Source organism: Uloborus diversus, chromosome 2, assembly GCF_026930045.1.
Source record: "Uloborus diversus isolate 005 chromosome 2, Udiv.v.3.1, whole genome shotgun sequence".
NCBI classification, from domain to species: domain Eukaryota; kingdom Metazoa; phylum Arthropoda; class Arachnida; order Araneae; family Uloboridae; genus Uloborus; species Uloborus diversus.
This window is the reverse complement of record NC_072732.1, coordinates 84,062,686-84,090,528: the sequence shown is the minus strand read 5'-3', so window position 1 is coordinate 84,090,528 and position 27,843 is coordinate 84,062,686. Positions and strand designations below refer to the sequence as shown.

General features: G+C 33.8%; 1 protein-coding gene across 2 annotated transcripts in view; it reads left to right on the top strand.

Annotated features, from left to right (window-relative positions):
* The window catches only part of LOC129235266 (tyrosine-protein kinase RYK-like), a 106,458-nt gene that overhangs the window by 31,361 nt on the left and 47,254 nt on the right, over window positions 1–27,843 (top strand). For both annotated transcript variants that reach the window (XM_054868979.1, XM_054868980.1), the window contains exons 2-3: window positions 14,054–14,181; window positions 24,752–24,851. In XM_054868979.1, coding sequence (XP_054724954.1) covers window positions 14,054–14,181; window positions 24,752–24,851 — 228 coding nt within the window. The remainder of the gene's footprint in view (window positions 1–14,053; window positions 14,182–24,751; window positions 24,852–27,843) is intronic.

Below are 27,843 nucleotides of genomic sequence, written 5' to 3'. Positions count from 1 at the left end.
AAAGCATTACAATTCATTGCAGGGCTCTTTTTTTCGGTGTTCGATATAATATCTAATGCTCTATTGTTCGCTTAACCGTGTTACTAATTACAAGATCTAGCTCCTACTGGGTCAGAAAGTCCTGGTATTGTAAAACATGTGGATAATTGAATCAAATATTTCCCTCCAAACATAGGTATACGTTTTCAGTGAAATTGTATATTTTTATCTTTCATACGCTGTCTGACCACGAATTGTATGGAAAGGCAAACATCCGGTTTACAGGCGGAAATGGGCGCATTTATTAGTTTTTAGGGATGTCAGCTTTTGCAGATAGATGTATGTCAGCCTTTAAATTTAGCAGAATCTCATTCAAATGAGCGGAACAGGCGCATCAAATTTTTACTTTTCCCCCTCATTCAGATAGATTTGTCTAATCTAAACTGGACGTTTACCAATTCCATACAGTCCGTGGTTGACAGAATTTCAACTGAAGAGATTCAATTAAACAAACATCTTTAGTTTGATCATGAAAATTAACTTCAAAAATAATAATTATAATAATATTTGGAATACTGCGATGAAGTGATCGGATCTCTGCGGTGGAAACTCTTGATAACGGCGGTCAAGTGAAAGTTAATAAGCAATTCGTGATTGCTTAAAAAAAACCTTCATTTGTATTTTTTTTTTTTTTAAAGACGTTTTGGAGCCATCTTAATCCAGAAAACTGTGTGTCATGAGATTTACACTTTATAATTATCAAGAGTTTTCTTGTAGTTTCCTTATAAGGGAGGACTTGGTTTTATTCCAATTACTGAGACATCGAGTTGACAGTGGAAAACCCATAAAGCGAATCGTCTGTCGTTCGTCATTCGGCGGCAAGACGTCCTATTACTAAAGAACTTTCAGAAAAAGTTAAAAAAAAAAAAAAAAGAAAGAATCCTAAGATAAACACGCCGCTCGGCAACAAGTTGTTTCTTTTAGCTTCTCCTTCCACTCAATTTATTTTACTCCGTTTGAAATCGTTTTATGTACATATGTGTCGGTTTCTTTTTCAACGCGCAATTCTCTCACTTCTCAAATATGAAAAAAATAAAATAAATAAATCGAGTAAAATATTTTTTACCAGAGACGGCAGGAAGAGGAAGTCGTAAAATCGGGTGTAAATGCGCGTCTAGTTGTCTTCATTAGAAAATAATTTATTTGAATATTTTTTTTCTGTTCGTCTTCTTTATGCTGTCTGTGTGATAAAGTGAATGAAAAATGTACTTCACTGTGGAGTCTCTCAAATTATGCTTCGTCAGAGCGTTTGTCGGTGAAGAAAACTTCTCAGTAGAGGAGAGTATGAAAATAGTTTTATCATAACGTGGAATGTAGAATATGCCAAATTGGCGAAAAAAAATTCCGTTTACTGAAATAACTGTTGCCGTTAGTTAATGGTGCTTTTTTTTAAATTAATTAATTTATTTTTTGTGTATTATTTCATATTTTAATTGCTGTATTCATTGATTTTCGATCTGCTTTGTTTCATCTTAATATAATTTTTAGTGTTGTTTAATGACTTGTTAAAATATAAAATGATCCGTTTGCTTAAAAATTAAGTGTTAAATCTTAAGCTTTAGCAATATCGATTTTGGCAGCGTTTGATAAGCAGATAAGCGCACTGTTTTGATTAGTTTGTCGAAAATAAAAGATAAAAAGTAATAAATAATCAATGAATGTTATATAGTTCGAAGAAGTTGAGTATTTTGTTTTTTATTTAATTTGTATTTTATAATTATATTTAGAAAAATTGCTTCCGTTATCTGATGATAAAAATATTGAATTTTTTAATTCTTTTATTTCTTAAAAGATCACAATTCGTCAGTGTTTTTGCGAATATTTTTTGATTTTAAACATTTTTCGGATAAATTAGTTTTTATTTTTTAGATCTGAAGTGCAATATACAATCCTTTTACTTACTTAAAAACTAAATTTAGGACGCCCCTAATTGAAAATTTTCCGTCTTGAGAATTTTTGCAACTTTCACCATTGAACGATTGCTTGTTTCGAACGTTGGAAGAATCATTTGTGTTCTAAAAGTGCACGTTCAAGAGCAGTACAGTGGACGCCGGTTAATTGAATCGTTGGTTAATTGAATCAACTGCTTTAATAAATCAAATTGTAAAAAACAGAACAAAATCCGGCGTTAACTGAATTCGCCGCTTTTTTGAATCAGTCGCTTTATGGAATCAAAACTGTTTAGAACAAACGTGATTCATATCGGCGGTGGCCACTGTATATCGATGTTTTTACAATTTTGCTCAATGCTGAAATGTGTCATTGCATTTTATAAATTAAAAAAAAAAAAAAAAAATCTTCGCTTTCTTTCCTGCACACAATACTAGAAGCAGAAACTGATGCAGCTTTTTTTCCCGAAGACTGTCATCAGCTAGAGGCCATGATTACAGAAGAATAACGATGTTCTGCCATTGAACGAGCCTTTAAAATCTGAGAGAAAAAACGTCATGTATCGTCTACTGTCAGTCATTAGAGAGGCGTGGCAGAACCTCGCGGGCAATCAAGTTCTTTTTTCTTCTCTCCCCTACCTTTCGTCACTCCCCCTTCCCTTCTGCCTCGTTCTTCAAGTCTTGGTTTTGTTTTGTTTTCTTTCCTTCTCCCTACAAGCGTGCATATGTGCACATAGTGCGCAAAAAAAACTATTTTTCATCTCCTTATGTACACAAAGGTAGTCCCCCCCTCCCGTTAGCTGACCCACGTATAATTTTCTGCTTCATATTATAGTAATTTGCAAAGCTAAAGGCCGGACCCCGTTTGTGTGGGGGAACGGGGGTGACAGGGTCTTGTTATTATTGTAGGGATGTTTCTGGATGTTGGGGGGACAGAAAAGGCAACGTTGAACGTGCTCCTGTGAAAGGAGAAAACTACGAGCTCACATCGTTTGCTGCTTGTTACCTCATCTGAAGTAACGTTTGGTTTAAACTGCTTTTTGCCAGTTGAATGTGGGTTTATTTATTTATTTTTAAAGTTTTTTTTTTCTTTTTCGCAAACAAGAAGCACATTATAAAGACATGCGTTTATTGTTTCGATTGAAAAAAAAAAGGTTTTTCTTCAGCTTCAGCAGCTTTTATTTTATTATGTAAGAAATGCTCCGAAACCTTTTCTCGACGCTAGCATGCGAGAATAATTCTAAGTGTTCCTAGGTACCTGGTTAACAAAGATAAAACCTTTTCACAATTTTTTTTTATTCATACTGAAAATTTTACGAAAAGAAAAAAGCTCATAAATTGTAATATATGAAGAATTAAACCATGCTGCACGAAGCAATAATAAAGAAATAAATTATCGTTGCATTAAGAAATGCACCTAGCAGTTCACTTGTATAAAAGATACTAGGGATGCGTCAATGGGTATGGTTATGCGTTAGGAAAATGATTGTTCATCAATACCGAACCGATGTACAGGTGAGCTCCGGAGTGCAATACTATAAATTCCGCTGCTTGCAGTTTAATCCATAAGAAGTTCTCTGCAAACAAGGAAGTGCAGGAGCTGAGCTCCCATGCAAATTAAGCTCTTATAATAGTAATTATAAATTAAAAAAATGCTCAAAAACAAACATTATTCGTTTGTTTTTGAGCAATCACGATTGCTTCTTGCTTTCATTTTACTGTTTTGATGTCCTATCATTTCATTTTCCCGCCAGCACCCTCTGCAGCATCACCCTCGACGGCCGCCTCACGATGCTGCTCCTCTAGCGAAAATCGTCTCCAGGTTGCGTCAATATCCTACACTTACACGAATACATACATGCACGTACACACACACACACAAACACATACATACATACCTACACACACATACACAAAAACCCACACGCATACATACAGACACTTACACATACACACACAACTACCCACACACTCACGCCTGCACACAGACACAAACACATATGCCTACACACATACACAAACACATATGCTAACACACACACATTCCCCCCCCCCACCCACACAAACACTCATACACACAACTACCCACACACTCATACCTGCACACAGACATAAACACACATGCCTACACACACATACACATACCCCCTACACACAAACACACATACCCCCTTCCCCACACACATAAACATACACGCCTACATACACACACACACACACACACACACACACTCGTGATTGCGAAAAACATAATTTGAATTCAAGAAGTCAAAATTCAAATTAATTTATCTTTTTTTCGTTGCATGCATTGAGCGGTTATTGTACTGTTACGTGACGCGTCAAACAGAGAACATTATATATGCGACACCTGGCGTAATTTCTGCAAGTTAACATGAACTGATGCGGCGAATCACAATTATAGAAGCAAATGCGAATCCTTAAAAAATGCCAAAGCCATAAAGCTCGCGAGAGGAGGCGCCGGTATTATTTTGACACCTGTAGCGCTCGGCAGGATTCTGCACCTTGTTAACATACTCCAGTGTCACTCCTGTGCACACAAACTCAAGCTCGGAGCGTGTTGAAAGTCTTGTTAAGAAGCCTGAAAAGATTTTTTTTACGAGGTCAATGTTGGAAAGAAGCGAGAGTAATCTGAATTTAACGGATGTTGGTTATGTTTTATACTTTTGCTATTTGTGCCTTCTTCCATGGAAATTTTATTTCTGAAGAATTGATCTTTTCTGTAGGTAGCCATTAAAAGTAGGTCTGATGAATATCTAGTGCGCTTCTGATCGTTTAGGGATTTCTTGAAAGTAATGATTAATTGGATAATTGTAGTTAAAGTGTACATATTTTGAACGAAAAAGAAAAATCAGCTATGTTTATGTAAAGAAACCAAGTTATAATTGATCAATCCATCAGCACGGGTGTGGCATTTTTACGCCCAAATTTACACTTTATTCCTGGAAATTTTAACTTTTGCCTTTTAATTGGGGTATAATCGATTATAAAGAACTATTATGTTTCATTATATAAAGTATTAACTATCTAAAAAGTTTTCTTGCATTTAAAAAAATAATGATTTTTATGTTTTGCGGGCGTCCAGCAGCACATGACTTCAAAAACAAAAAAAAAAAGTTTGAAACGTAACGTAAATTCGTTCATGTAGAACATAGCAGTTTTATGCAAGTTGAGGATCATAATTTTAATTATAAACTGCTACCTAAAAAAACGTTTTTTTTTTTTTAATTTTGAAAGCATCTTACGGGAACTAATAAGCATCAAAGTTCTTCCGTTTAACTTTTAGGAACATCAGCTCAGAAACTCTCTTTTATCTTTGATAGATTTTTATTTCTTTATTTATTTGCTTTAATAATCATTATAAAATCTTACTCAATCCTTTAGAGATTTTTTTAAGCATTTGCTTTGCTGACATTTAGGGGGCACTTAAGAAAATGCAGATAGTATAAACTTAACTTGCCACTGAAAAACCGAGTGGATTTTTCGAAACACTTCCGAAACTCGATTGATTTTTTCAATAGTCCATCTTTATCGGCGATCACTAATTGTAGTGTAATGCGCCAGCTGAAGCCCTACCTTACTAATATCCCATCAAACATTCATAAAGCAAATTCTTGAACTAGTATCAATTTAATTGAACAGTTTTTCCCAAATGCAGACAAACTTGACATGACGCTCAAAATTCGAGCGGATCTTAACACGAACGGAACTCGATGGATTTTTTACCAAGATTTGTCTTCCACCATTGCTTCGATAGTCCATCTTCATCAGCGATCACTAATTGTAGTGTAATGCACCAGCTAAAGCCCTACCTCACTAATATCCTATCATTAATATCAAACATTCATAAAGCAAATTCTCGAACTAGTATCAATTTAATTGGACTGTCTTCCCCATTAGTACTCTGATCGTGTGCCTTCACCACCCATCACGATTTTGGATGCCCCTGAGATTCGACAACCGAAGAAGCGTGTGGGCAGTTATATATCAATAAAATTACACGCTGCCCTCAAGAAAAGAGGGCCATCCTTTGGGTGCCCCATGGTGCAATGGCCTTTATGAAGCAAAAAATTAAAAATTCCAGTCACTCAATCAAAACCCAAACCACTACGCCCCTACAATTAAGGTCATGTCAGCGTCTCGTAGACGTGCTCACTTATTACACGGCCATCAGTACGTCGAAATGAGCATGATTATACCCCACCTGCCCTGCAATTTTACTGCGTTGCCGCCCCATAAAAACATACATTGCTAATGGGGGGGGGGGGGAGACACAAACATGACGTACGACTGGGCAAAAGATGATGAATAATAGGGTGGTGAAAGGATCGTATTAGTTTTGGCTTTCCCATCCTCGTTTGTTTGCTTTTTGTAATCTTCAGCAGACTTAATCGTCGAAACGTCCTTGTTACTACCCTAACGAAGCACGATGAAGTCGTGAGACGAGTACCTGGGATACTATTTTTTATTGATATTTTTTTTCCCGATGTTTATATTCAGATGTCTGTTTCGCGTAATGACGTGAACATTCCTCCCATTTGTTAATTCGTCATTAAATCGTACGGTGTTTTTAATGGTTATGCAAGTAACGTTGAGGGAGGTCTCTTTTTAATTTTAATCCCGGACTCCATCGCAAATTGGAATGTTGTTTGATTGATGTGCTTGCTTTGAAGATGGATTGAGATTTTTTATGTTCTCGAAGGGAGACACGATGGCTATTAAGCAAAGAAATATTAATTATTCGATGATTAATTCTTTTTAAAATACCTTTGCATCTTTCATAAGACATCAAAATTCAATGTTGGTCGTAATTTGCATTCGAAAGCATAAAATACGATTTATATCTGTTTACATTAGTATTTTTATACTTCGTAGAATCAATCAAATAAATGATCAAGTCAGTAGAAATTCAAACCAAAGAAAATATTACCCACTTTATGAGTAATACGTTTTTAAATAGCTTCGCATATTTCATAAGACATTGGAATTCAACGTTTATCGTTCTTTGCATTCGAAACACGAAATCATGAAAAAGATTAATATCTGTTTATATCATTTTATAATTCCATATCAATCCAATAAGCAGTCAAAGTAGTGGAATAATAAAGTCTTCAATTATTAACTTTATATGTATCTCATTTTGCTTCATGCACAAATATAACATGTTTAATCTGTAAGACTATCTATTTATAAACAACTGGCGTAATACTCCTTAGCGTTGCCCGTGGACAGTTAGAAAAATTTAGAGGTTATCTTCGAGATTATTGTCGCTGTAGTCTCTTCCAAAGTAAGAAATTTTTCCGTTACTTTAGAAATAAAAATAATAAGATATTGAGTTACAGATATAGGGCAAAATTAAATCATAAGATTACCAACTAATCCTATAAATTGCAGTCCAAAAAAGGGGGGGGGATAAACCAACTAAATAATATCAAGTATTATAAACCAACTAAATAAAATCAAGTATTTTTCTAAACAGTAGTCAAAAGGTTTTGCGCAAAGATATAGCGAAGGTTTTTTTTTTTTTTTTTTTTCAGGCGGAAAAATACTTCTTTCATATTTAATTTTTCCAAAAAAAAAAAAAAAAGAAACATACACTGTTGTTCATTGTACGTATTTTTCTCCTTTTGAATTCTTTTTGAAAACGTAGGATTCCTTCTATTCAGTACGATCATATAACCCCTCCTAATTGACACCCCTCAAATCCTGACAATATTTAATTCCTCGATTCTAAGGTAAATAAAATTATTAAGTCCCTGTCCTGTTATTGTCCGCATTAGAGGGGTTTTACTATATTACAAGACGATTAAACAAAATAAAATTTTAAATTTTGAAATCCAAGAGCTATAGCACCAAGAGTCTCATCGTTCATGTTGCTTGCGTGCTATGTTCAGCAATTTCTCTGCATATACTACACCAGCCCAGACCATAAACGACAAAATTTGTATTGTTGTTGCTTTCAATCTGTTGAAATATTATATAATTTTGTTGTTGTTTTAAGCTGAAGCCTCTCTTGGTGCTGTGAATCGCAACATTAAAAGCAAATAAACTATGCTACTACTTGTGATATAACTTGATGCATTTAATTCATCTACATCAATGGGGGGCATCATAGATCATGCAGCAAAATTAATTCTACAATGTAAGTAATTTAATGACTCAAACTAGTTTATAGTGTCTGATTTTCCATAACTGATATTGAGCAAATAAAATATGTTTTTAAATTATGTTTGATGGGGGAGGAGAAGGGACGATAGTGCATAAAAGTAAACATTGCACAACCTAGAATAGCTCTTCCAATGAACAATTCTGTATTTAAGTCAGACTTACGCAAGTCACATGATCGCTACTTTGTAGGAGAAAGAAAAATTCTGCTTTTTGTGATGGGGCTCGAGCTCTGATAATGCTAATAAATTATTATAAAGATTTTTTTATTTTTTTTGTAGAATTTTGCTGTGACACCTCAATGTGGAATAAGGTTATACATGTAAAGCAGTTAATAACCTAAAAATTGCCATTTTTTGACATACGTCAGTCAGGCTCTGGAGGAAAAATTGTCACCCTTCCTTTCGGTCCATGTCTTGCCGTTCTTCGACTTAATTTTCCCTTGTTGCCAGTTCAGGAAAAAAAAAAAAAAAACTTCCGGATACTTTCCTCAATTAAGAGCCTCAATAAATTTGGTGGCAAGTCTTTCTAATCTCTATCATCATGTATTATTCAATCCAGAATTTAATCTGCGTCATCGATATGTGCATAAATCTTTTGAAGATTCTAACAAACTGATACAACTCGGCTCGACTCGTTTTCGTCGACCGATAATGCATCGCACCCAGATAACAACTACTACTGCGTGACGAAAGTAATTTACGCGTTGATTGTAGCTAACAACAAGAAGGCTTCATTAATCGGATTTGAACTATCTACATCAATTTGTTATTTGGAAAATGAAAGTTCAAAATGTGGAAATCGGATTGTCTTTTCTTTTGTAATTTTCTCTGTCGTTAAATAAATATGGAAGGCCTCCCGCAAATCCTTTCTTAATTTCTTTTTAATTTTTGTTCTGATGTCTATTCTTTATTGTTTATTGATGTAATGCTGCATGTTTTATCATTATATTTGAAGGAATATAACATGCACGATATATGTCTTTTTCTTATGAAAAAGCTTTTTTTTTTCTAAGAAAAAGTATTTTAATACTAGAAAGTTGATTGAAAGACATAAGCATAACTATTTTCAAGAATTCCAAAAAAAAAAAAAAATGTACTGTAGAATGAAGCTACATTTGAATTATAGTAGTAGAGTAGAAAAATAACAAATCAAGCAATTTCAAGAGAAATTTTGTAGCCTTTTTATGTCTGCACATCAAATTCTGTTCAAACATTTTTTAACTGGCGGATATCAATTACGAACTGCAAGAAGGAACGAAATGGATAAAAGAGGTCCTTTAAGTAAATTATCTTAAGAATCTGAATTTTGCAAAATACTCTGCTTCATGTCTTGCATTTAGCTTCACTCCTTTTTTTCTTTCTTTTTTTTTCTTAATTGGTCTCTCATGCTCTTCAGAAAATTTGTTGTGGGGTCAGAGAATTTGTAATGAATGCACAAAATTACCCGTGGTTAATTCCTACAAAATGTAGAAATTGTTGGTAATGGTAAAAATAATTTGGAAGGAAATATCAACCAAAATTAATGCGTCAAACTCAGACCTTGAATGTATTGTTCTTAACGAGCAGCGGTGGATGCAAAAATTTTTGTAAGGGGGGTCAAGTTACAGTGGCCAGTAAAGTCAAAGAAAAACAAAGTATAACTAGAACTTTCTTCAAAATAATTTGAAAAATTTATACATGTATTCTAATGAAGATTGTTATCGTGAAAAATAATTATAAAATTGTTTGCATGAATGAAAATAATATATTTTTTATGTTTAATGTGTCGAGAAAACTTTCGTTTCAATGAAAACAAGAAAGGCACAACATTGTTGCATTAAAATTTGATATAACAAAGTTGAAAGAAATACAGCATTTCTGACATACGTTTCAAAGTATGTATGTGGACCTACTGGGCCTAGACTGAGTCCCCGAGGTTTAGGACCATATCTTTTTCAAAGCTACATTACATGTAATAGAATTTGCATTGATTAGGCTTCAAAAGACAAGTGTCTAACGTGGGCTAAGTAAAAAGGGATTATTAACATTGATCATTTAAACTTAATTTTCTAGGACATTCAACAATAATAATAATAAGTGAAGGAAAAATAAAATAATTATAATAATAAATAAAATGTTTCTCATCACAGGGGGGTCAGCTGAACCTTTGACCATCCCCTGAATCAGCCCTTGTTTATACGAGATCATGAAAAAAAGAACAGATATGTTATAAAGGCACTTTTTCGAACCAATTTTTTGGTCGCTTTCATATTGGCGGGAAAAAATGGGTTTTCTTTGGTAGAACCATTGACTGAAGTGAACGGGACCTTCTCCTTCACAAAATTGGAAATTCCAAAAGATTGTACTCAAAAATGGCTGCCGGGAGGCCGCAGAGACTAAACATTGTGTTCAAAAAATGCATTTAGTTGAGTTGAGGATTTTGTTCTTTAATTTTAAGTTCAAAAACGTAGTTAAAGCTTTACTTAATAAAGCAATTTATTTACTTCCAGAAATAATGCCATACTTTTTTTTTCGACATTTTTGATCCCCCTCCCGATTTTTCAAAAATTGTCACATATCATTTTACTCCTTCCCATCCCCTTGTCACGTGTCACATTTTTCATGTACATTTCGTTGGTACAAAAAGGGGGCAATGCACCATTCTTATTTCTCCCCTTTCACTAACTAACACAATTTCACGAAGCCCCCTTCCTTTCAAAGTGTGGCATCATTTGTGCACGACCTCTAACAGCGTTTCAAATGATATAAATGCGTAGACAATTCAATTTAAAGAAATAAATAAAAATCAAGAAGACCAACACCAGTTAAATAATGTTCCGATTAAAAGAGTTTCGGATAACTGGGAATCGACATTAATGTGAATTTTGGCTAGTATTAATTTTTCCTTTTCTTACATAAATTGTGTGTGTGAGAAAAAAATATTTTGCGCATAAGCAAGGTTGACCGGCATGTACTGAAATAAACTGTGATTGGTTGTTAAGCTGAAACATCTCTCCTTTAAAACGAAAAGTCATTTTCTTCGTGATTTGATTTTCTCTTCGGCTTTCCACCTTGTTGCCTCCGATTTATACATTCTTGTGTTTTGAGATAAAATAACAAAAATTACTCTTCTAACAAGGACAGGAAGAAAGAGCAAAGCTGCGTGTTTCCTGTCTTCGTGGGAGCTCATTTATAATCCAAAAGGCTTATCTCAAGTGGTAATTTGATTCGGTATCGCTGATAAAGTGACGGCAAATCGAAAATGTTATTCTAGAACGATTACTCTATCGTAGCGTTGAGTTGTTACAGTTTTAGGGATTAATCACTGATAAGGAGCGATTAGTCGCATAGAAGGAAAATTAAAATTCAATCTGTGTAATAAATACCGAAATATCTTACTGTGGACATTATTGGGGCATTCCAAGGTATTTTTGACATTTATGTAGAATCCGTAACGTGACCTTTTTTTGCCATAACTTTTTAATTTACTGTTTGATTAGCATATTATTTTATTTTGATCTTTTCCTACCAACACACCAGCTCAAATTAAAATAATTTGCAATTCAAACGGTAAATTTAAAATTTATGACAAAAAAGGTCACGTTACGGACTTTACATAAATGTTAAAAATACCATGGAATGCCCCTATTACATACTGGATATTTAAAGTAGTTCTTTTTGTTTCTCAAATTTCCATTTAAAAAAAAAAATGTTTTTCTGTTTCTTTCCCTGCTGAGGGATAGAAATAGGTTATGCTGCTAGAGTTATGAAATTTAACATATCTCCAATCATTAATCGCAGTTTTAGAGTTCGAATGCGCTACCTTGCGGTGATTTAAAGGACTACGGGCAGAGGTAAAACATTCCGTTCCACGTTTTCTTATTTCTTTTTAGAATGGCCAGAATATCCTAATCCACAAAACTTTAAAAAAATCATTTCAAAAGAATAAAAAAGAAAAAAAAACTCCATAAACAAGAAGAAAAGTTAACTTCATTCATTATGCTTAAAAGCAGGTCATGGCATTTGTTTGTTTTACTTCTTTCAGCTGTCATGAGACTGCAGCCTCTCCTATAATTAATTGGAATTGCGAATTGGCTTCAATTCTTCAACACCACTTGAAAAATTTTTAATAATGAATTTATTCCGCCAAGGAAAATTGTTTTAACGTTGTCAAACAAACAATTTGAAAAACAAAAGGGAATTTTTTAAGAAAAAAAAGTTTCTATTCCATAATATGAAGAAAAACTTAAAACTATTTGAATTTACATTTTTAAGATTTACGGATTAAAAGCAAGTAACCCTTGATTGTGTAAAAAAAACAAAAATAATATTGAAAATTTCATGTGAATACAAATGTGTTTCATAAAGGTACAAGTCTAATTTAGCAAATTTTCAACTACATTTTTTAATTTCTTTTCAATTCCATCTGCATTCTAAAAATTCATTATCAGATAATTTGCACTGATTGTACAGTTAAAACATTTCACAAAATTCAAATTTCTTTTCCTAAAAATTGTACTTTCAATGTGACGGTACATTTAGACATTTGTTTTCATTTAACCTTGCTCAGTTCAAAATAAATAAATAAATAAATAAATAAATAAAAATGTTTGAGAGAGAGAGAGAAAGGGAAAAAAATTAAAAGGTGTGTCCGACAATCATTTAATAGTTTCTCGCCTTCTTTTTTCTTTTTTAAAATTTTAAAACGCTTTAATAAACATGTAAAAACTACTTTTAATTTCCTCGTGTGAAATAAGTTTCTACATGCTGTTCCTTCATTAAGTACTTCAGGCTGAGTTTTTCAATTATCTCTACATAAAATGTGTCGAACAGCTGAAGTTTTTACTGGTTTTTAGTGCAGACATTCATTGAATTAATTGTGCTGGAAATGCTCTAAAATGCAGTTAATTCTTTTGTTTCACGTCTTGCGTAAAATGCACTCTTCTGTCTGGAGTTATTGTATTAACTCTTGTCCCCAACCTCTCATAATTCAATTTTAATTTTCCCTCACCTTTAATTAAACAGTTCTCCTGAATCGTTTTTTTCTCTTTGCATAATTGCTAAAGGGGAATAATTTTCATTTCGAATCGTATTGTGAAGTATGAAATGTTTCCGCTTTAGGTTCTGGAAAAATTCCTGCTGTGACATCGCTTGTATCAATTTAATTTTCAACTATCCTTCTTTTCATCGAGCTTTTGTAAAGCAATGTACTAATTTAATTAACTGCTTTAGTTCTTGCGATTGAAAATCGAAGCCGCAAAGTAATTTGTCTATTTCTTGATATTTACTTTATTTACTAGCACTTTTAAATTGGAAACAGGCTAAAGCGGAATACTGCCGAATTTGTACTGTAAGCTTTAGACTATTCGTAACTTAAACACATATGCATATTAGATTTGAGGGCAAAAAGAGAGAGAGATTATTGTAGTGCAGGGGTTCCCAAACCGAGTGCCGCGTCTGCGACAACCTGGGGTGCCGTAGGAAGAGGCATCAATAGATGTGTATGTAACAGAAACCGAGTAGCGTGCCATGATAAAGGGTGCCGCTAATCGAGAAAGTTTGGGAACCCATGTTGTAGTGGACAGATTGTTTTCTCTGCACTGACACTGCGTTGCGAGAGAAACAACTTTTACAGAATTCATTTTTCGTATTTTATACAAAGAGGTTGGCGACATTTGGTGACGAAATACAAATGTTGCTTGACAAAATTAAGTGCGTCGTGTTCTGAATTTTTTCTAAGGTGCTTTCGTTTAGGCTGAAATTGAAAAAAAAATCATTAGGCTATTTTTTTTTTTTTTAATTGCTCAAAAAGTTACATTTTGTCCCTTCTTTAAGTCACAATCGCAGTGAGTTGTGTTTAATATCTGCTGGATTGAAATTCAAGTATTTTCAATCTTATTTTAATGATTTTGTTTTATATTTCTTATTATATTCTAAATATGTTTCTTTTCTTTATTACAGGTCTAAATGCGGAGCTACGCTACGTCAACAACGGTACTGTGAACGACTACGCGCTGGGCTTCGTTGTCATGGTGCCCGACCACATTTCTGAGCTTCATTTCACATGGCAAAGCTTGAGGCCCAACCCGGTAAGTGTATCTTTTTCTTGGGCATCGGAGTCTGTCGAAACACTCGCTATGCGTCAGTGAGGAATAACATTAACTGACCTCCTCTGTTCTGTTGATGATCAATAACCCTTACGTATAAAGCCTGTTGTTGAAGTTTTTTTTTTAAATTAGAAGTTAGGCCCTTTTTTTAAAAATTAGTTTTTGTTTTACTTGCTCTGTTGTTGGTGGGTGGGCAAAGTCTTTTAATCGTTGCCAAAGGCGAAACTGAATAATACCTAGTAATTACGAGGGTTATTCGTAAAGTAAGGTCCGATTTCTTATAAAAAAGAAACAAACACAATTTTTTTCCAAAAACTTTTTTTATTTAATTCCTTACATGTTTCTCTATTTTTCTACATAGCCACCGCATTTGTTTAAACATTTGTTATAACGTTCTACAAGCTTTTGTATGCCTAAATCATAGAAGTCTGCCGGCTGTGAGGATAACCAGTCTTAAACTGCTTCTTTCTCCTCGTCATCTTTGGCGAGGCGCTTGCCGCTGAGAAACTCCTTTAGGTAGCGGAACAAATGAAAATCACTCGGCGTCAAGTCCGGACTGAACGGTGGGTGGTTGATCTGTTTCCATCCAAAAGATCTGATCAGATTTTGAGTGTGAATAGCGGAATGTGGTCTGTCATTGTCATGCAGTAACAAAACCCCATACACTTCGCTTATCTGTAGATGGATTTCTGCTGCTGGAACGCTCCTTGCCATCAAAAACCGAATCACCGATCGTATTTAACACTTGGCGGGCCGATCAATTGTTTTAAACATTTTAAACTGACACTGTACAAAGAACACTGCATCAATACCAATGCAAATGGCGTCGTTTGATGAACAAGGCATGCCGGGAGTCGGTACGCATGCGCGTTTCAATGTAGGCTTCGACATTCAATTGGATACGGCAATTCGGATCTTAATTTACGTATAACCCTCGTACCAGGTAATTCTGCTATAAAGTAGTACTGCCGTGGGCTGGCCAGGTAAACGGCAGCATCTGTAGAAATGAGTTTTCGAGATCTTTGAAGAAACGCCTTTGGGATTCATTACTAACAATTAGAAAATGTTGTAATTAGACTTTTTTTTCGCGCTTTTTATTTCCAGTGGAAACCAAATAAGGAAGCTTGTACAGTAAAGCTAACATAAATTGATGACAAAAATGCAAGAAAAAAAAAATAAATGAAGAATGAACATTTTTGCAGTTACTGTCCTTCACTTGTCCGCGGCAGAGTAATTCTGTTCGATAACAATTAATTTCGAGGCTGAATTATTTGTGGATTTTCGATTTCTAAAACTTTTCAAATAATTTTCTTAAACGAGTTTTTAAAAACTTTTTCATTTGATTTTAAACTTGCCCTGTTGTTGGTGGGTGAGACGAGCTTTTTAATCGTTGCCAAAAACAAAATGAATAATGTTGATTTTAAGTTAATTTTGTTTATAAAACTAGTAAATTAATTTTAATCTAAGAAAGCAATATTTTGTGGGTTTGGGACTTTTAAAACTTCTCAAAAACTACAGGTGTTTGAGTCTTTTCTAAGCGTTTTTTTTTCAAAGCCCCTTTTAACCGTGTATTTGTGTCGTTGTATAAATACTGGTTTCTTTTAACTGTATTTCAGAAAATAAAATTCATGAATTAGGTTAGTCCTATCACTGAATGAACGTAGTCTTGGGCACATTCGGAAAGGAAAGCAGAGTTAAATGATTCTGCTCAGCAAGAAGCATTTTTTTTTTCTTTTAATAAGCAAACAAATTATATCGTCGTTATTCATCTCATCTTAGCCCAGTGGCAGCGCTATAGTGCCTGGAAAGAGACTCTTTCTAGGCACTATAGTAGCGCATTGCGCTTCCACGGCACAAGTTCAGGTTTTATTCTCGGGTTGGGCTATATCGACCCAGCCGTTCATCCCTTGAGTGGGTCGATAGAATGAGTACCAGGCGTGCTTGGGAACTAGACCCTGAGGGTTCCGCGTTTGGCTGACCACCTAACCAGAACATCTGTCTAACAGCCCAGAGCCCTTGGTCAGGAAGACTGAGATGGGCACAGTTAGTCTTGGCCCTCCCGGTTTGTCTTGCCACTGGGTTTGGTTTGATCTCATCTTTTATATCAAAATTATTCCTCTCTTTCAGTTTTTTCAAACTTCAGCCTTGTGCTACAAAATTTTCTTGTTCAAAACGTGTTTCCTACGTGTTCGCAGTTTGATCTATCCCTAAAATTGCTGTTATCATGCAGATTTTTTTTGACTCTACTGAATATAATTACTGAATATAAAAATGCGTCATTTTAAGCATTGCGTTGCAATATTATATCATCAAATGTCTTTATTAAGAATAATATGAGTCAAATTTCAGCTCTGTATCGTTAGGCTTAAAATTGCGTTACAAAACATAGTAAGATTTACGTACATACTGATAATGGTTGCAATAAACTCCTGATGTTACAATTTGATCTCGTAAAATTTATCGAATGATTTGTATTGATTTCCTCTGTTATCTCACTAAATCCATATAATGTAGTCTTTTTTATGACGAACAAGTGCTATATTTTACTTTTCGAATGCAAAGGAAAAGAATGAATAACGAATAGTGTAAAGAAAACACGTCAAGAATTTATGTTTTATTTGCACTTCTCTTTCTTTCTGTGAGGAATATCGTCATATTTCTGCCTTTTCTTCTCCAGAATCTCTTTTAACCGCAGGATTTGAACTTCTCAACCCCTTAACAACCAATCGTATGAAGGACATCGATGAAAAGGAGGGGGGAGGGTTAAAGGAATCCGACGTAATGATTGCTTGCCCCGAAATGGAGGGCATAAATCCTGAATGAACTGCCCATTCGCATTTGTTAACGTGGCGCAGATGCGCCGGCCGTAAATAGCAGACTCGCACTTAACGCAATCAACTCATAATCTATTTGCCCCTAAATCTTTTTACCTCAATTAAGGAAGGTGAAATTTATGCCCTTGACGACCCCACGTTCGGGTCGTTACAACAAAGGAATTGTTTTTCATCTTTATTTCATTTGTCGTCATAGCAATCGTCGTCATTTCTTTGAATGTCGTCTTTCGCCTGATATTTTATCATGATTCTTTGCTCAAGTTTTGAATTCTCTTAATTTAAATATTAATTTGTCACGAAATATGTGCAAGGGTGGATACAGACTTTCATTTGGGGAAGGGGGAAGGGGGGAGGTCACGCTGAAGAATATAGGGTTTGCGTGAGAAAATTTTCTGTAATTGTTTGGATGTCAATAAACTGCACGAAATCGGTCAGGAATAAGGCACTTACTGGGGCAAACGATAAATTAGTTTTACGAGGTGTGGCTAGAAAAAAACCGAACTGATGCTATAAAAAAATTTTATTTTCCATTATTTACAATTTGATGTTATTTCCTTCAATGTACTCTCCTCCTCGGTTTATACACCGCTCCATACGAATTTTCCACTGTTCATAGCAATGATGCAGATCATTTTCGGTAAGTCCATACATTACTTCCGTCGCTTTTTCTTTTACTGCTTCAACACTCTCAAATCTAGTTCCTTTCAAAGCTGACTTGACTTTAGGGAAAAGAAAAAAAATCACAATCTCTTTCAATGTTTTCTAGGATGTCAGAACAAATCATGCTTCGGCGTTCCTTCTGTTCAATTGTGAGACACTTTGGAACCATTTTTGCACACACTTTGTTCATGTTGAAACTTTCATGAAGAATCTGCCTCACACTTTCCTTGTCAATTCCTGTCAACTCAGACATTGCTCTGATTGTTAAACGGCGATCTTCTCGAACAAGTTTACCGATTTTTTCAATGTTTGCATCAGTTTTTTCTGACAATTGTCTGCCAGTGCGAGCGTCATCACTTGTGTCTTCGCGGCCATCTTTAAATCGTTTAAACCACTCAAACACTTGTGTTCGCGATAAACAATCATCGCCGTAAACTTGTTGCAACATTACAAACGTTTCACTTGCAGATTTTCCAAGTTTGAAAAGAAATTTGATGTTAACACGCTGTTCTTTCTGTACACTCAACATTTTTCCGACGCACAGACAAAACGTCAACTACTTAGAACAGACGCCACGGGCAGACTGAGTGCAGCAGGAGGCAGATGAAACTCGAGCAGTAGGCGGGGCAAGAGTCACGTGACAGGCCAGGCGACTTTCAGCCTTATTGCATTCGTTTTATTGTTTCACCTGTGCTAGTTCGGTTTTTTTCTAGCCGCACCTCGTATAAGCAATGTATGAAAGCAAATAGTATTTCAAATATTTACTTACAACACTAGCGCAGCTAGAAACACCTTCTGGAGGTGGTTTTTTGATCAAAAATGCCTTCTGAAGGTTTTTTTTTCTTTTAAATGAAACAGCCCTTTCATATGCATAAACAACTGTATTAGAATTTGCATTTATGTTTAAACCAATGACTCCTGGGAGATGTTTTCACCCCCCCCCCCCCCCCGCCCTTTCGCTGCACCACAGATTTACAAATACGTATAGTTAAAAAATTGAAAGTCTTACTGCAACCGTTCCCATTTTATTCACAAAGTATTTAATCACATTGTAAATATATAATATTTTCGACAGTTTAGGGAAGGAGAGGTCATGAACCCCATGACCCCCCCCCCCCCTTGTATGTGTGAATGTTATAAAACTTTCTAACGTTCATGGACGGTCATAAGTGTAATATTCAGACCTTAATAAGGGCCCTAAAGCTCTCTCTTGACAATATCTCAATCTGAAGTCTCCAAAGCGCAGTTTTAAGCTGTTTTCGGTCATTTTAATGGGAGGCTATGACCCCCTGGATCTGCAAACTAAAACATGACTAAATCAAAGATTGATTCTTTTGAATGTTCATTGAACAGAAATAAATATAGAACTTGAAGAAATATATTTCTTAAGTTTGAATAAATGCATTTCTTGAATCCTCTCCTCAAGAATGAATTACGTGTTTTTGAGCGTAAACAAATCTAAATTATTGAGCATTTAAAATAAAAAACATCTTCTGACAGTAAGCCCTAGCTTATCTTTTGTGTCTATGACATCAAAGTTAATGCAAAACCAGGTCGAATTTTCGGGGAAAACACGGTAGATATTGATCTTTTGTTCTCTTGTTTGTGTGTGGAAACAATGTAATAATGAAACTTAAAAATAAACCCAAACGTCAAACGGGTATGCACCCTAGAGCCTTTGTAGTAAGTCCCTGGAGGTGCACTGGAGCATAAGCAGCCAACAGCAGTGGTTTGGCGCCGATCCAGCGTTTAACGTCACATTAAACGCCAAGGAAACCTATTCGACGTATTTATGACATATCAGAACGTTTTTCGACTTCTAATGACCCTATCATCAGCCTGCCAAGTTACCTGGGTTGTGTTATTTCAGCTCTTCTTTTTCTCTGGTATAATCTAACCTGCCGTTTGTGTTATTAGGATACCACCCTTTTATGAAGGATGCATCAGTTATGAAAATTTTTACTGAGGTTTGAGTTTGGGTGTGTCCTGTGTTTGTTCTGCAGTTTAAAATTCCAAGATCTTTGCCAACTCTTTTTCAAACCTGCCGGGAGTGAATTAATCCTCATGAATGAAGCATAAAATTATGTGTATTCTTTGCTCTCAAATTATTGTTAATGCGTTTTATTGAAACTTTGATTATTTTGAAACGCTACTTATTAATGTTTTTATTCCAGTACAGATACTGTATTTTGGCCCAACTCAAATTTTCCATTTATTATTATTATTTTTATTATTATTTTAAAATCACAAATGTTTTAACTTTTTTTTACAAAGTATGATAGTGAAATCTTTTGAACAAATGGATTTTTTTTTTTTTTTTTTTGCCATTATGTTGTGTTAAATCTTCATTCCTAGTTTTATATTGCATAGCATGAGCTATGTTTTCAACACGAAATTTTCTCTTGCTGTCAAGCTTTGGAAGGAAAATAAAGATATTTTTGTTAAGGACTTGGAAATAAACTTTAATTTAATCAATAGATTTTACTCGTTACAACTTGAATAAAAGCTCTAAATTTACTAAAAACGTGCGAAGGTTTTATTTAAAACATGATTTTTTTTTTAAACCGTGAAACAATGTCTGCATTTTTACTTTGATCTACTCGAGAGTTGCTACAATCTTGATTTACATTATTTTGTTCTTCTGACGCAATTCATAGTAACTTTTTTTCTACAATCCAACCATGTTACTCGATGAATTGTTCTTTTTTTTCCAAAAATGTTCCTCTTTAAAACAAAATACGCGAAAAGAATATTCAATTCATTGAAATAAAGTTATGTTATATTTCTTAACCTAAATCCTGAGAAAAACGTGATTTATCTTTTATATACCTTTATCTCCGAAGACGTCCTTAGGTGCGTGTTTGGTGACGATTCCGATACGATTTACGACATGCCGTAAACGATTTTCACCGCAAGAGCAGTAGATATCTTTTCAGGTAATGGCCCTATTACTCATTGCCGTTTTAAAAATCTGCAACGAACTTCGCTTGTCCACTTATCATTCCAAACACAAATTTTATTTTTTTATATACGTTGTAAACTGATAACATCTGATATAGAGCCTCTGTATTTTTGAGATACAGATTAAGCTTCATGAACCGATGTATTTGATGCATAAATCAGTCAGAAACTTTCTAGAAATGATTTAATTTCAATGTTTGGTCTGTCCGTGCATGTCAGCGTTTTTTCCCCCCCACAAATTTGACCTCGTCCCTCTTTGTCACAAAATATCAAAGTATCAAGGATCCTTCCCTCGTCACATGTCACGCTGTTTCTCTTAAGCATATCATTGTGAAAAAAATGTGATGTAACACTTATTGTTACCCCTTTCCTTGCCCTTGTCAAATTTAACGAAATTCTCCCCCTAAAAGCATGACATCATTTGCTGATAATCCTTTCTCATTTTGAACAAATTGTATTTCGGTTGAAACACAGCAACTGACCGTTTTGTGCACTTAGGTGTATTTGGCTAAATCGGCCGAACAAAAATGAAGCAGTGAGAAGCAAAGGGATGTAAGTGCCAAAATTAGGAGGTAACCGATAAAAATTGTAGGTGAACCTGTCCTCTGTTTTGAGGTAAGGGATATTACTAGCAGGGTTGTAGTTTTGGTCGGACAAAACCCATTTTGGCCATGCCACTTGCAAAAACCGGCCAAAACTCGATTTAATCACCATAGAGCTGGCCAAAACTGTATCCTATAAAAACACAATAATATGGGTACACATTCAGTTTGAATGCATAAGATTGCACAGTTTAATGCATGATTAAAAGAAATAGCATGTGTGTTCATCATAATTGAAATGATTTTTAAAACTGGTTTATTGATTAAATACAACTTTTCTTTAACATTAAAAATTATTCACAGCGAAGATAAAGGACCCTAATTTATTAGGAATACTAAACAACCTACAATATAAAACTAATAACTATTTTTCACAAAACTAATAACATGTACTCAACGTAATAAAAAATAAGCAATAACTTTGATTAAATTTGAAATTCATTTTGTACGTATATAAAACTATGAAACAAGTAAGTATTGTGCTATTTACACTGTTTGAAACATATTTTTAAAAATTATTTATAGTTATTTTTAGTTATAACATTTATTTTTTTTAGTTATTATATTTAGTGTAACTTTTATCTTCAGTTACTAAAATGAATGACTATCATTTTATTTAACAGTATTGAGAATTTGTAGCTAAACAGCATTAGCGTTAAATAAGAACTTTGTTTAAAAGAACTAAATTAGAATAATAATCATTCTAATAATAATAAGGAAAGAAAGAAAGGAAAATGAACAAAAAAAAGATAATTAAAAAAAGAAGTTAATCCCCCCGCCTCCTCCCCCCCCCCCCCTCTCTCTCTCTCTCTCTCTGTCTCAATAAAATATTTTTAAAAAGGAAAAGTAACCTGGGGAACTGCAAAAAAAAAAAAAAAAAAATGCCATGATTAGATTGCAAAAACTTATTTAAAACACAGACACAACTCGGGAAATGTAATGAAACAACAACATTTATCTGAAACTAAACGAGACTACTGTCCTGTACACCAGCATTGATTTTATAATTCTAGTTATCACGAAGCTGCGAATCCAAATTATTTCAGATAATGCTTTTCAGTGGTTAAAACAATTTTATTGCAACGTGTGTCGCATTTGAACAGAAAGAATTATTACATCTTTGAATGAAAAGGATATAACATTCATCTTCTCCTATTGTTAGCCGTAAGATTTCAGTAACTTACTCTAGTAAGATTTTTCATAGGAAAGATCATAAGATCATAATATTAAAACAGTTTTAATATGCACCATTAAAAATGTATAATTAAACATTAAAAACGCACAATATAAAATATCGAATTGAACTGACTAAAAAAATGCGAATCAAGTAAAAATACATGTCTTTTTTTTTCTTTTGAAGATAAAAACACAATGTATTGAAACTCTTAACATTAAAAACGCACAAATATAAAGCATCAAATTGAATTGATTAAAAAAAAAAAAAAAATGAGAATCAAGTAAAAATAATTTTTAGATCAACATCTTTCTTTCTTTTTTTTTCTTTTCTTTTTTTTTTTTACGGTAAAAACACACTATTGAAACTTTAACCATCTTTCTATACCACAAGAAACAAATGTTTTATTGTTTTGAGATGAATATATATTTTTAAAAAGTAAAGAAGTAAAAAAATATTTAAAAAATGTTGCTTGATAGTTAAAAAGTCACTGACCTGTCTTTGTTATAAATGATCCCTAAACTTGCGGAGTATTGCTTATGTTTTTAACAATTTAAATAAAGTTTCCCAATTCAACTTGAAATACGTTAGAAAAATGAGTGCGTGTAGCGACAGAAATACAGAAAAGGATTTCTCTCTCAAAAAAAAATTTTTTTTCTTCCCATAAACCACGTCAAGGAGCTCTTAAAAATGACAAATAGTTGGCTGCGCACGAAAGTTACGGTAGGTGCATTTTAAAGCCCCAGTTGGTTTAGAAATGCTTTCCGTCCTTTTCCACTTTTTGTCTTAAAATTTTTTTTTATCTATTCCTTTTCTTGACGTGTCCTCCTTACGCGAATATTATCAGCGCAGTGGACAAGGCTATTTTTCTAGCTCCTTGAGGTATTGAAATCTTTAACGTTCTGAAAACGTTTTATTTTACATCTGGGACCATTTACTCTTGCATATTTTTTTAAGGAATCACGGATCATAGTTCGTCACTTCGCTTTCTAGACTGTCTTGAATAAACTCTCAAGTAATAGAAGTTATATCTTTACAATTTATTCCTTTAGTGTGATAAAATGTCTTATTTTTTGAGCCCTTGCTTAGTTTAGGAAACTGATGTTAATTATCGTTGTATTTTAGAAACCGAGTTCTTTAACTAAAGTATATTTGTTTATTTATTTTATTATTTTTTGGCTACGGGGGAAAAATAAAGTCAGAGGCGCTTTATTTTTTACCCGGAAGAAATACCATAACAAACCTTTTTTGTTTTTTATGATATCATGTATTTAATTTGATGAGCTTTTTATTGTTAATTCGTTTTTTTTTTTTTTTTTTTTGAAAGCGATTACAGATTTTTTTATGGGAAAAAAATTCATTAACTGCAATGTTTAAAAGGTGCTATAACTATATTTTTTCGTTCATTTATTTTTACGTACCTCTTTCATCAGATGAGCGAGGCTTATTTTGTTTCTAGAAATTTTAATTTTGAAAATATTGCTTAGATACTAGAAATTCTATATTTGAAGGAAAGTAGGCTCGTTTTATTCTGGTTCTGGATGGAACTTCTTTTTGGCATTGCGAGTGAAACATTTCAATCGGTCTTAAATAGTTGAATTACACAATAACAGAGACGGTGACGGAATTCGGTAAATTTATTCATTCGATAAAATTAAGTTTAAACAATAAACTGCGTGATAAATAGCATTGTAACCTTGGCTTTTTTTACATTACATAATAATTTCGCTTAGAGTCATTTTAAAATAACTATTCCAAGCATTCTAGCTGTCACATATATTTCAAAAAAACATTACCTGGGGTAGTTTTTTAACGGACTTTGCAATGATATCAAAGACAGAGCGATACAGTATTTTCTTCGTATAGAAAAGTATTTTTATGCAATTTTGTGGCTTTACAATTAAATTTCGAACCTTTTGGAACATTTTAAACTCATTTTCATACATTGTCACCCGATTCTGAACTATGTTTAAAATTTCAAGTTTATAATTTATGGGAAAGTTAGTTTAAAACTAATTCCAACGGAACAGATATACATCAAAACCAAGTTAACAAAAACATGGTAAAATTAGGTAAAATATCTTCCTATCATATTTTAATCCAAACCCTGTAAGTTAGAAAATAAGGGTGAAATGAAGCAAATTGCATGAGCGTGGAGGGCACAAATTTTTTAAACGGTAGCCGTCTCATAAGAAAAGTTTTCTTTGTATCCATTTTTACATCAACGGAAATGTATTGTATCTGCTAACTAGTTTTTTACAAATCATTTGTAATATTGTTCAGAATATACTAACACATTGTTTCTTTTTCTTATTTTGCAGATTCCATATTCCATCAGCTTTAGTGTTAGTGATCCAGATGCTCTTAGTGCACCTCAACTTAACATTTCTAGAACAGGAAGCATTCCAACCAAAGAAGAAGGTAAAAAAAAAGTATTTTTCCTTTAAAAAAAAAATATATGTAGGAGAATGTGTGGCAAAGTAAAATGGTAAAATAGTTTGCTCATTTCACAGTGCCACTTATCTAGCAATAGTTTAATTGCATTATTAAGCAATTATTTGTTTTTTAGTGCTCCAATTATCCGAATCGCCGATTATCCGATTCGCTTTCAGAATTTCAGAAAAGAAAAAACAAAAAAAGTTGTAAATGTTCTGTAATTTGCAAAATAATGATTCTGTCTACGCGTTTTATTGTCCTTCCCTCCGCGAAGCAAGTGTATGTGCAGCGTGGACATTACTGGGATGATGAGTCACCGTCTCATAGGGCAGTTCTATTATTGACTTCTAACGTGTAGCGCTTTTTAGTACGCTTAGCATGTAAAAGTATAGCCTTAAAAGCTATTTTTCTTTAAAAATAGTTTTCCCCCATTCTAAACACACACATTAATTAATTAAAATGGACCCTTTTTTAGGAGAAAACCCGTTTTTCCGAATGAGGTTCGAGTCCGGTCTCAGTTAATTCGGATAATTGGACTTCTTCCGTATATATCAAAAACAATGTTTGTTATTATGAAATAACAAAGTTTTAAATATTAATACTTCAAATAGTAACTCAAAGCCTCTGATTCTCAGTGCAGAATTTATTTATTTAATAGCCTATTAGGTAAGAATATTTTAATTTTAAATGTTAAGTACGATTTGTCAAAAATATAAAGGAACTATTTCACCTTGTCCTACATTCCCCTACATAGTTTTTCAAAAACCATTTTTCTATGCTTATGATCTTGTTATAACTCGTATCTGACAGTTCTTTTTTAAAAATTTGTGTCTCTCAGAGTTGACACCTATCCTTCGTTTTTTCTCTCGCCACGCTCCTAATTTTTTTGCGCGTGACTTAGGCTTATTCGCAACAAAATTTCATATTTTCAATGAAGAAAATGTATTATAAACAACGAGAAAATTGAACAATACTTAAAAACCGCTTTTTAATTGTTTGCCAAAAACAATAAAAAGAAATAATTATTATGAAATTGATTTTGTTAATAAAAGTTGTCAAACTAATTTCAAATCTGAATTTAAGCAGTGTAGATTACGCGTTTAAATTGATAATCAAACTTGAAATCAATGAAATCCTCGAAAACTTCGATTATTTGAAAAGTTTAAAGTGCCCAAAATCCACTAATACATGCTTGCTTAAAGTTCAGAATTCGTTAAAGTTATTAACAAAACTAACTTTCAATTACTATTATTTTTATTTATTCATTTATTTTTTGGAACAATTAAAAAGTGGAAGTATTTTAATTTTATTATTAGTTTTTCCCATTGTTTTAGGCAGCAGTTTAAAAAAACCTACGTCACTTCCGTCACGTAATAAGGGGATCAGAATTTCTAAGCCTTAACGTAAAAAGTTCCACTTACAAATTTTCAATATTTTAAGAACAAATTAAAAATCTCACACGCAAAAATCTCTATCTCTACATCAACTCCTTACTCTGATGCCTAACATAACCAGTCTCCCATTTGAAAAACATTTATCGTCCTCGCGGATTTGAATAAATTTATAATATTAGCTCAGAGAAATTGTCTCTATCTTAAGGCAACTACCGTTTCGAAAAATGGCGCTTGCTCACGAGCCCTGCGACCGTAACTGCCACTCACTCTGTCTCTTTGTCTGCCACTTATGCATTTAATAATCCAATTTTGGGGAATGTTGCGTACATTGTTCGCCAGATAACTGCACCTGGATTTATGTCCCATTATAGCGGCAGCCCCATAAACTTGACGCGAGGTGGCTAACTTGCTGTTTGTTTCTCAAGTGCGTGCTCGTGCATAACGATAGAGCATAAATCGTGCCATCTCGGAATCATCTTTATCCTCAATAATTTCCGAGATATTTCCTAAAATTAGCATAATTGCCTGCCTTACTTTACGGGGGAGAGTGTTTTTGTGTTTATTTAGCTTTTATAGGAGAACTCTGTTTCTCCTATCTGCATCTCATTATGAATGAAAATTTTCTGATAAGGAAGGGTTTAGCGATAAACAATGCCACTTAGTGCTTATATACTAGCTGTGTCGCCCGGCTTTGCAGGGTCTCCCTCGAAAATGAAAGCATGTTCAACAATGAGAGGGGGAACAAAATAGCGTAAAATTTCCAGATTATGACAACAGCCTCAAAAGATGACGATTTAAATTTCGGTATTCATCTATGAACATTCCTATTCGAATTAAGAAACTTCGTTAATAATAATCCCCATTCCCATCAGCAAATCTGGAGCTTCACAAGCTATCTCGATTGTTGCAATGATCCCTGCCTCGAAAAAGAACGTAAGTCATGAGGCGTATCTTTTTCTCCTAAATAAAAAAGAATAAGGCTAAAAGGGTTATCATAGTAAAGGAAATAGTCGCAGAGAAGTGTCAACAGATCCTATGAATCCCCATTACAATTAGGACAATAGTAACCAAAAATCCCCCGCACAATCTCGAGCTTAGTCCCCGAAAAATATTTACTTGAGGAGCACAGTTAATAAAAACCCTCATCAAACTAAGGACAAAAGTCCGTAACAAAATCCCACTAGATAGAGGACAATGATCTTCGAAAGGAAAAAGTTGTGGAACATAGTTCCAAAGAACCCTTTAATAACATCAGCATTCTCTCATCACAACTACATCAGAATTGGAAAAATAACTCCCTTTTGAATAAGTTCAGTTGGGGAGAGTATTGTACCTTGGGACACTTTTCATATTTTAATTTTTAACGTCAGTTATTTGAATCAAATTTAAAATCTAAAAGTCACATTAAAATACCCAAACATACTTCTATGCAATATATTTTTTTTAATTCACAGTTTGAAACTGAAATATTGCCAGCCATTTAAAGTAAAAGTTCCAAGCTGTCCCAAGGTACAACATCCTATTGTACCTTGGGACACATCGTGTTTTACTATGGGAAAGTCTTCATGATTCAGGAAACAACC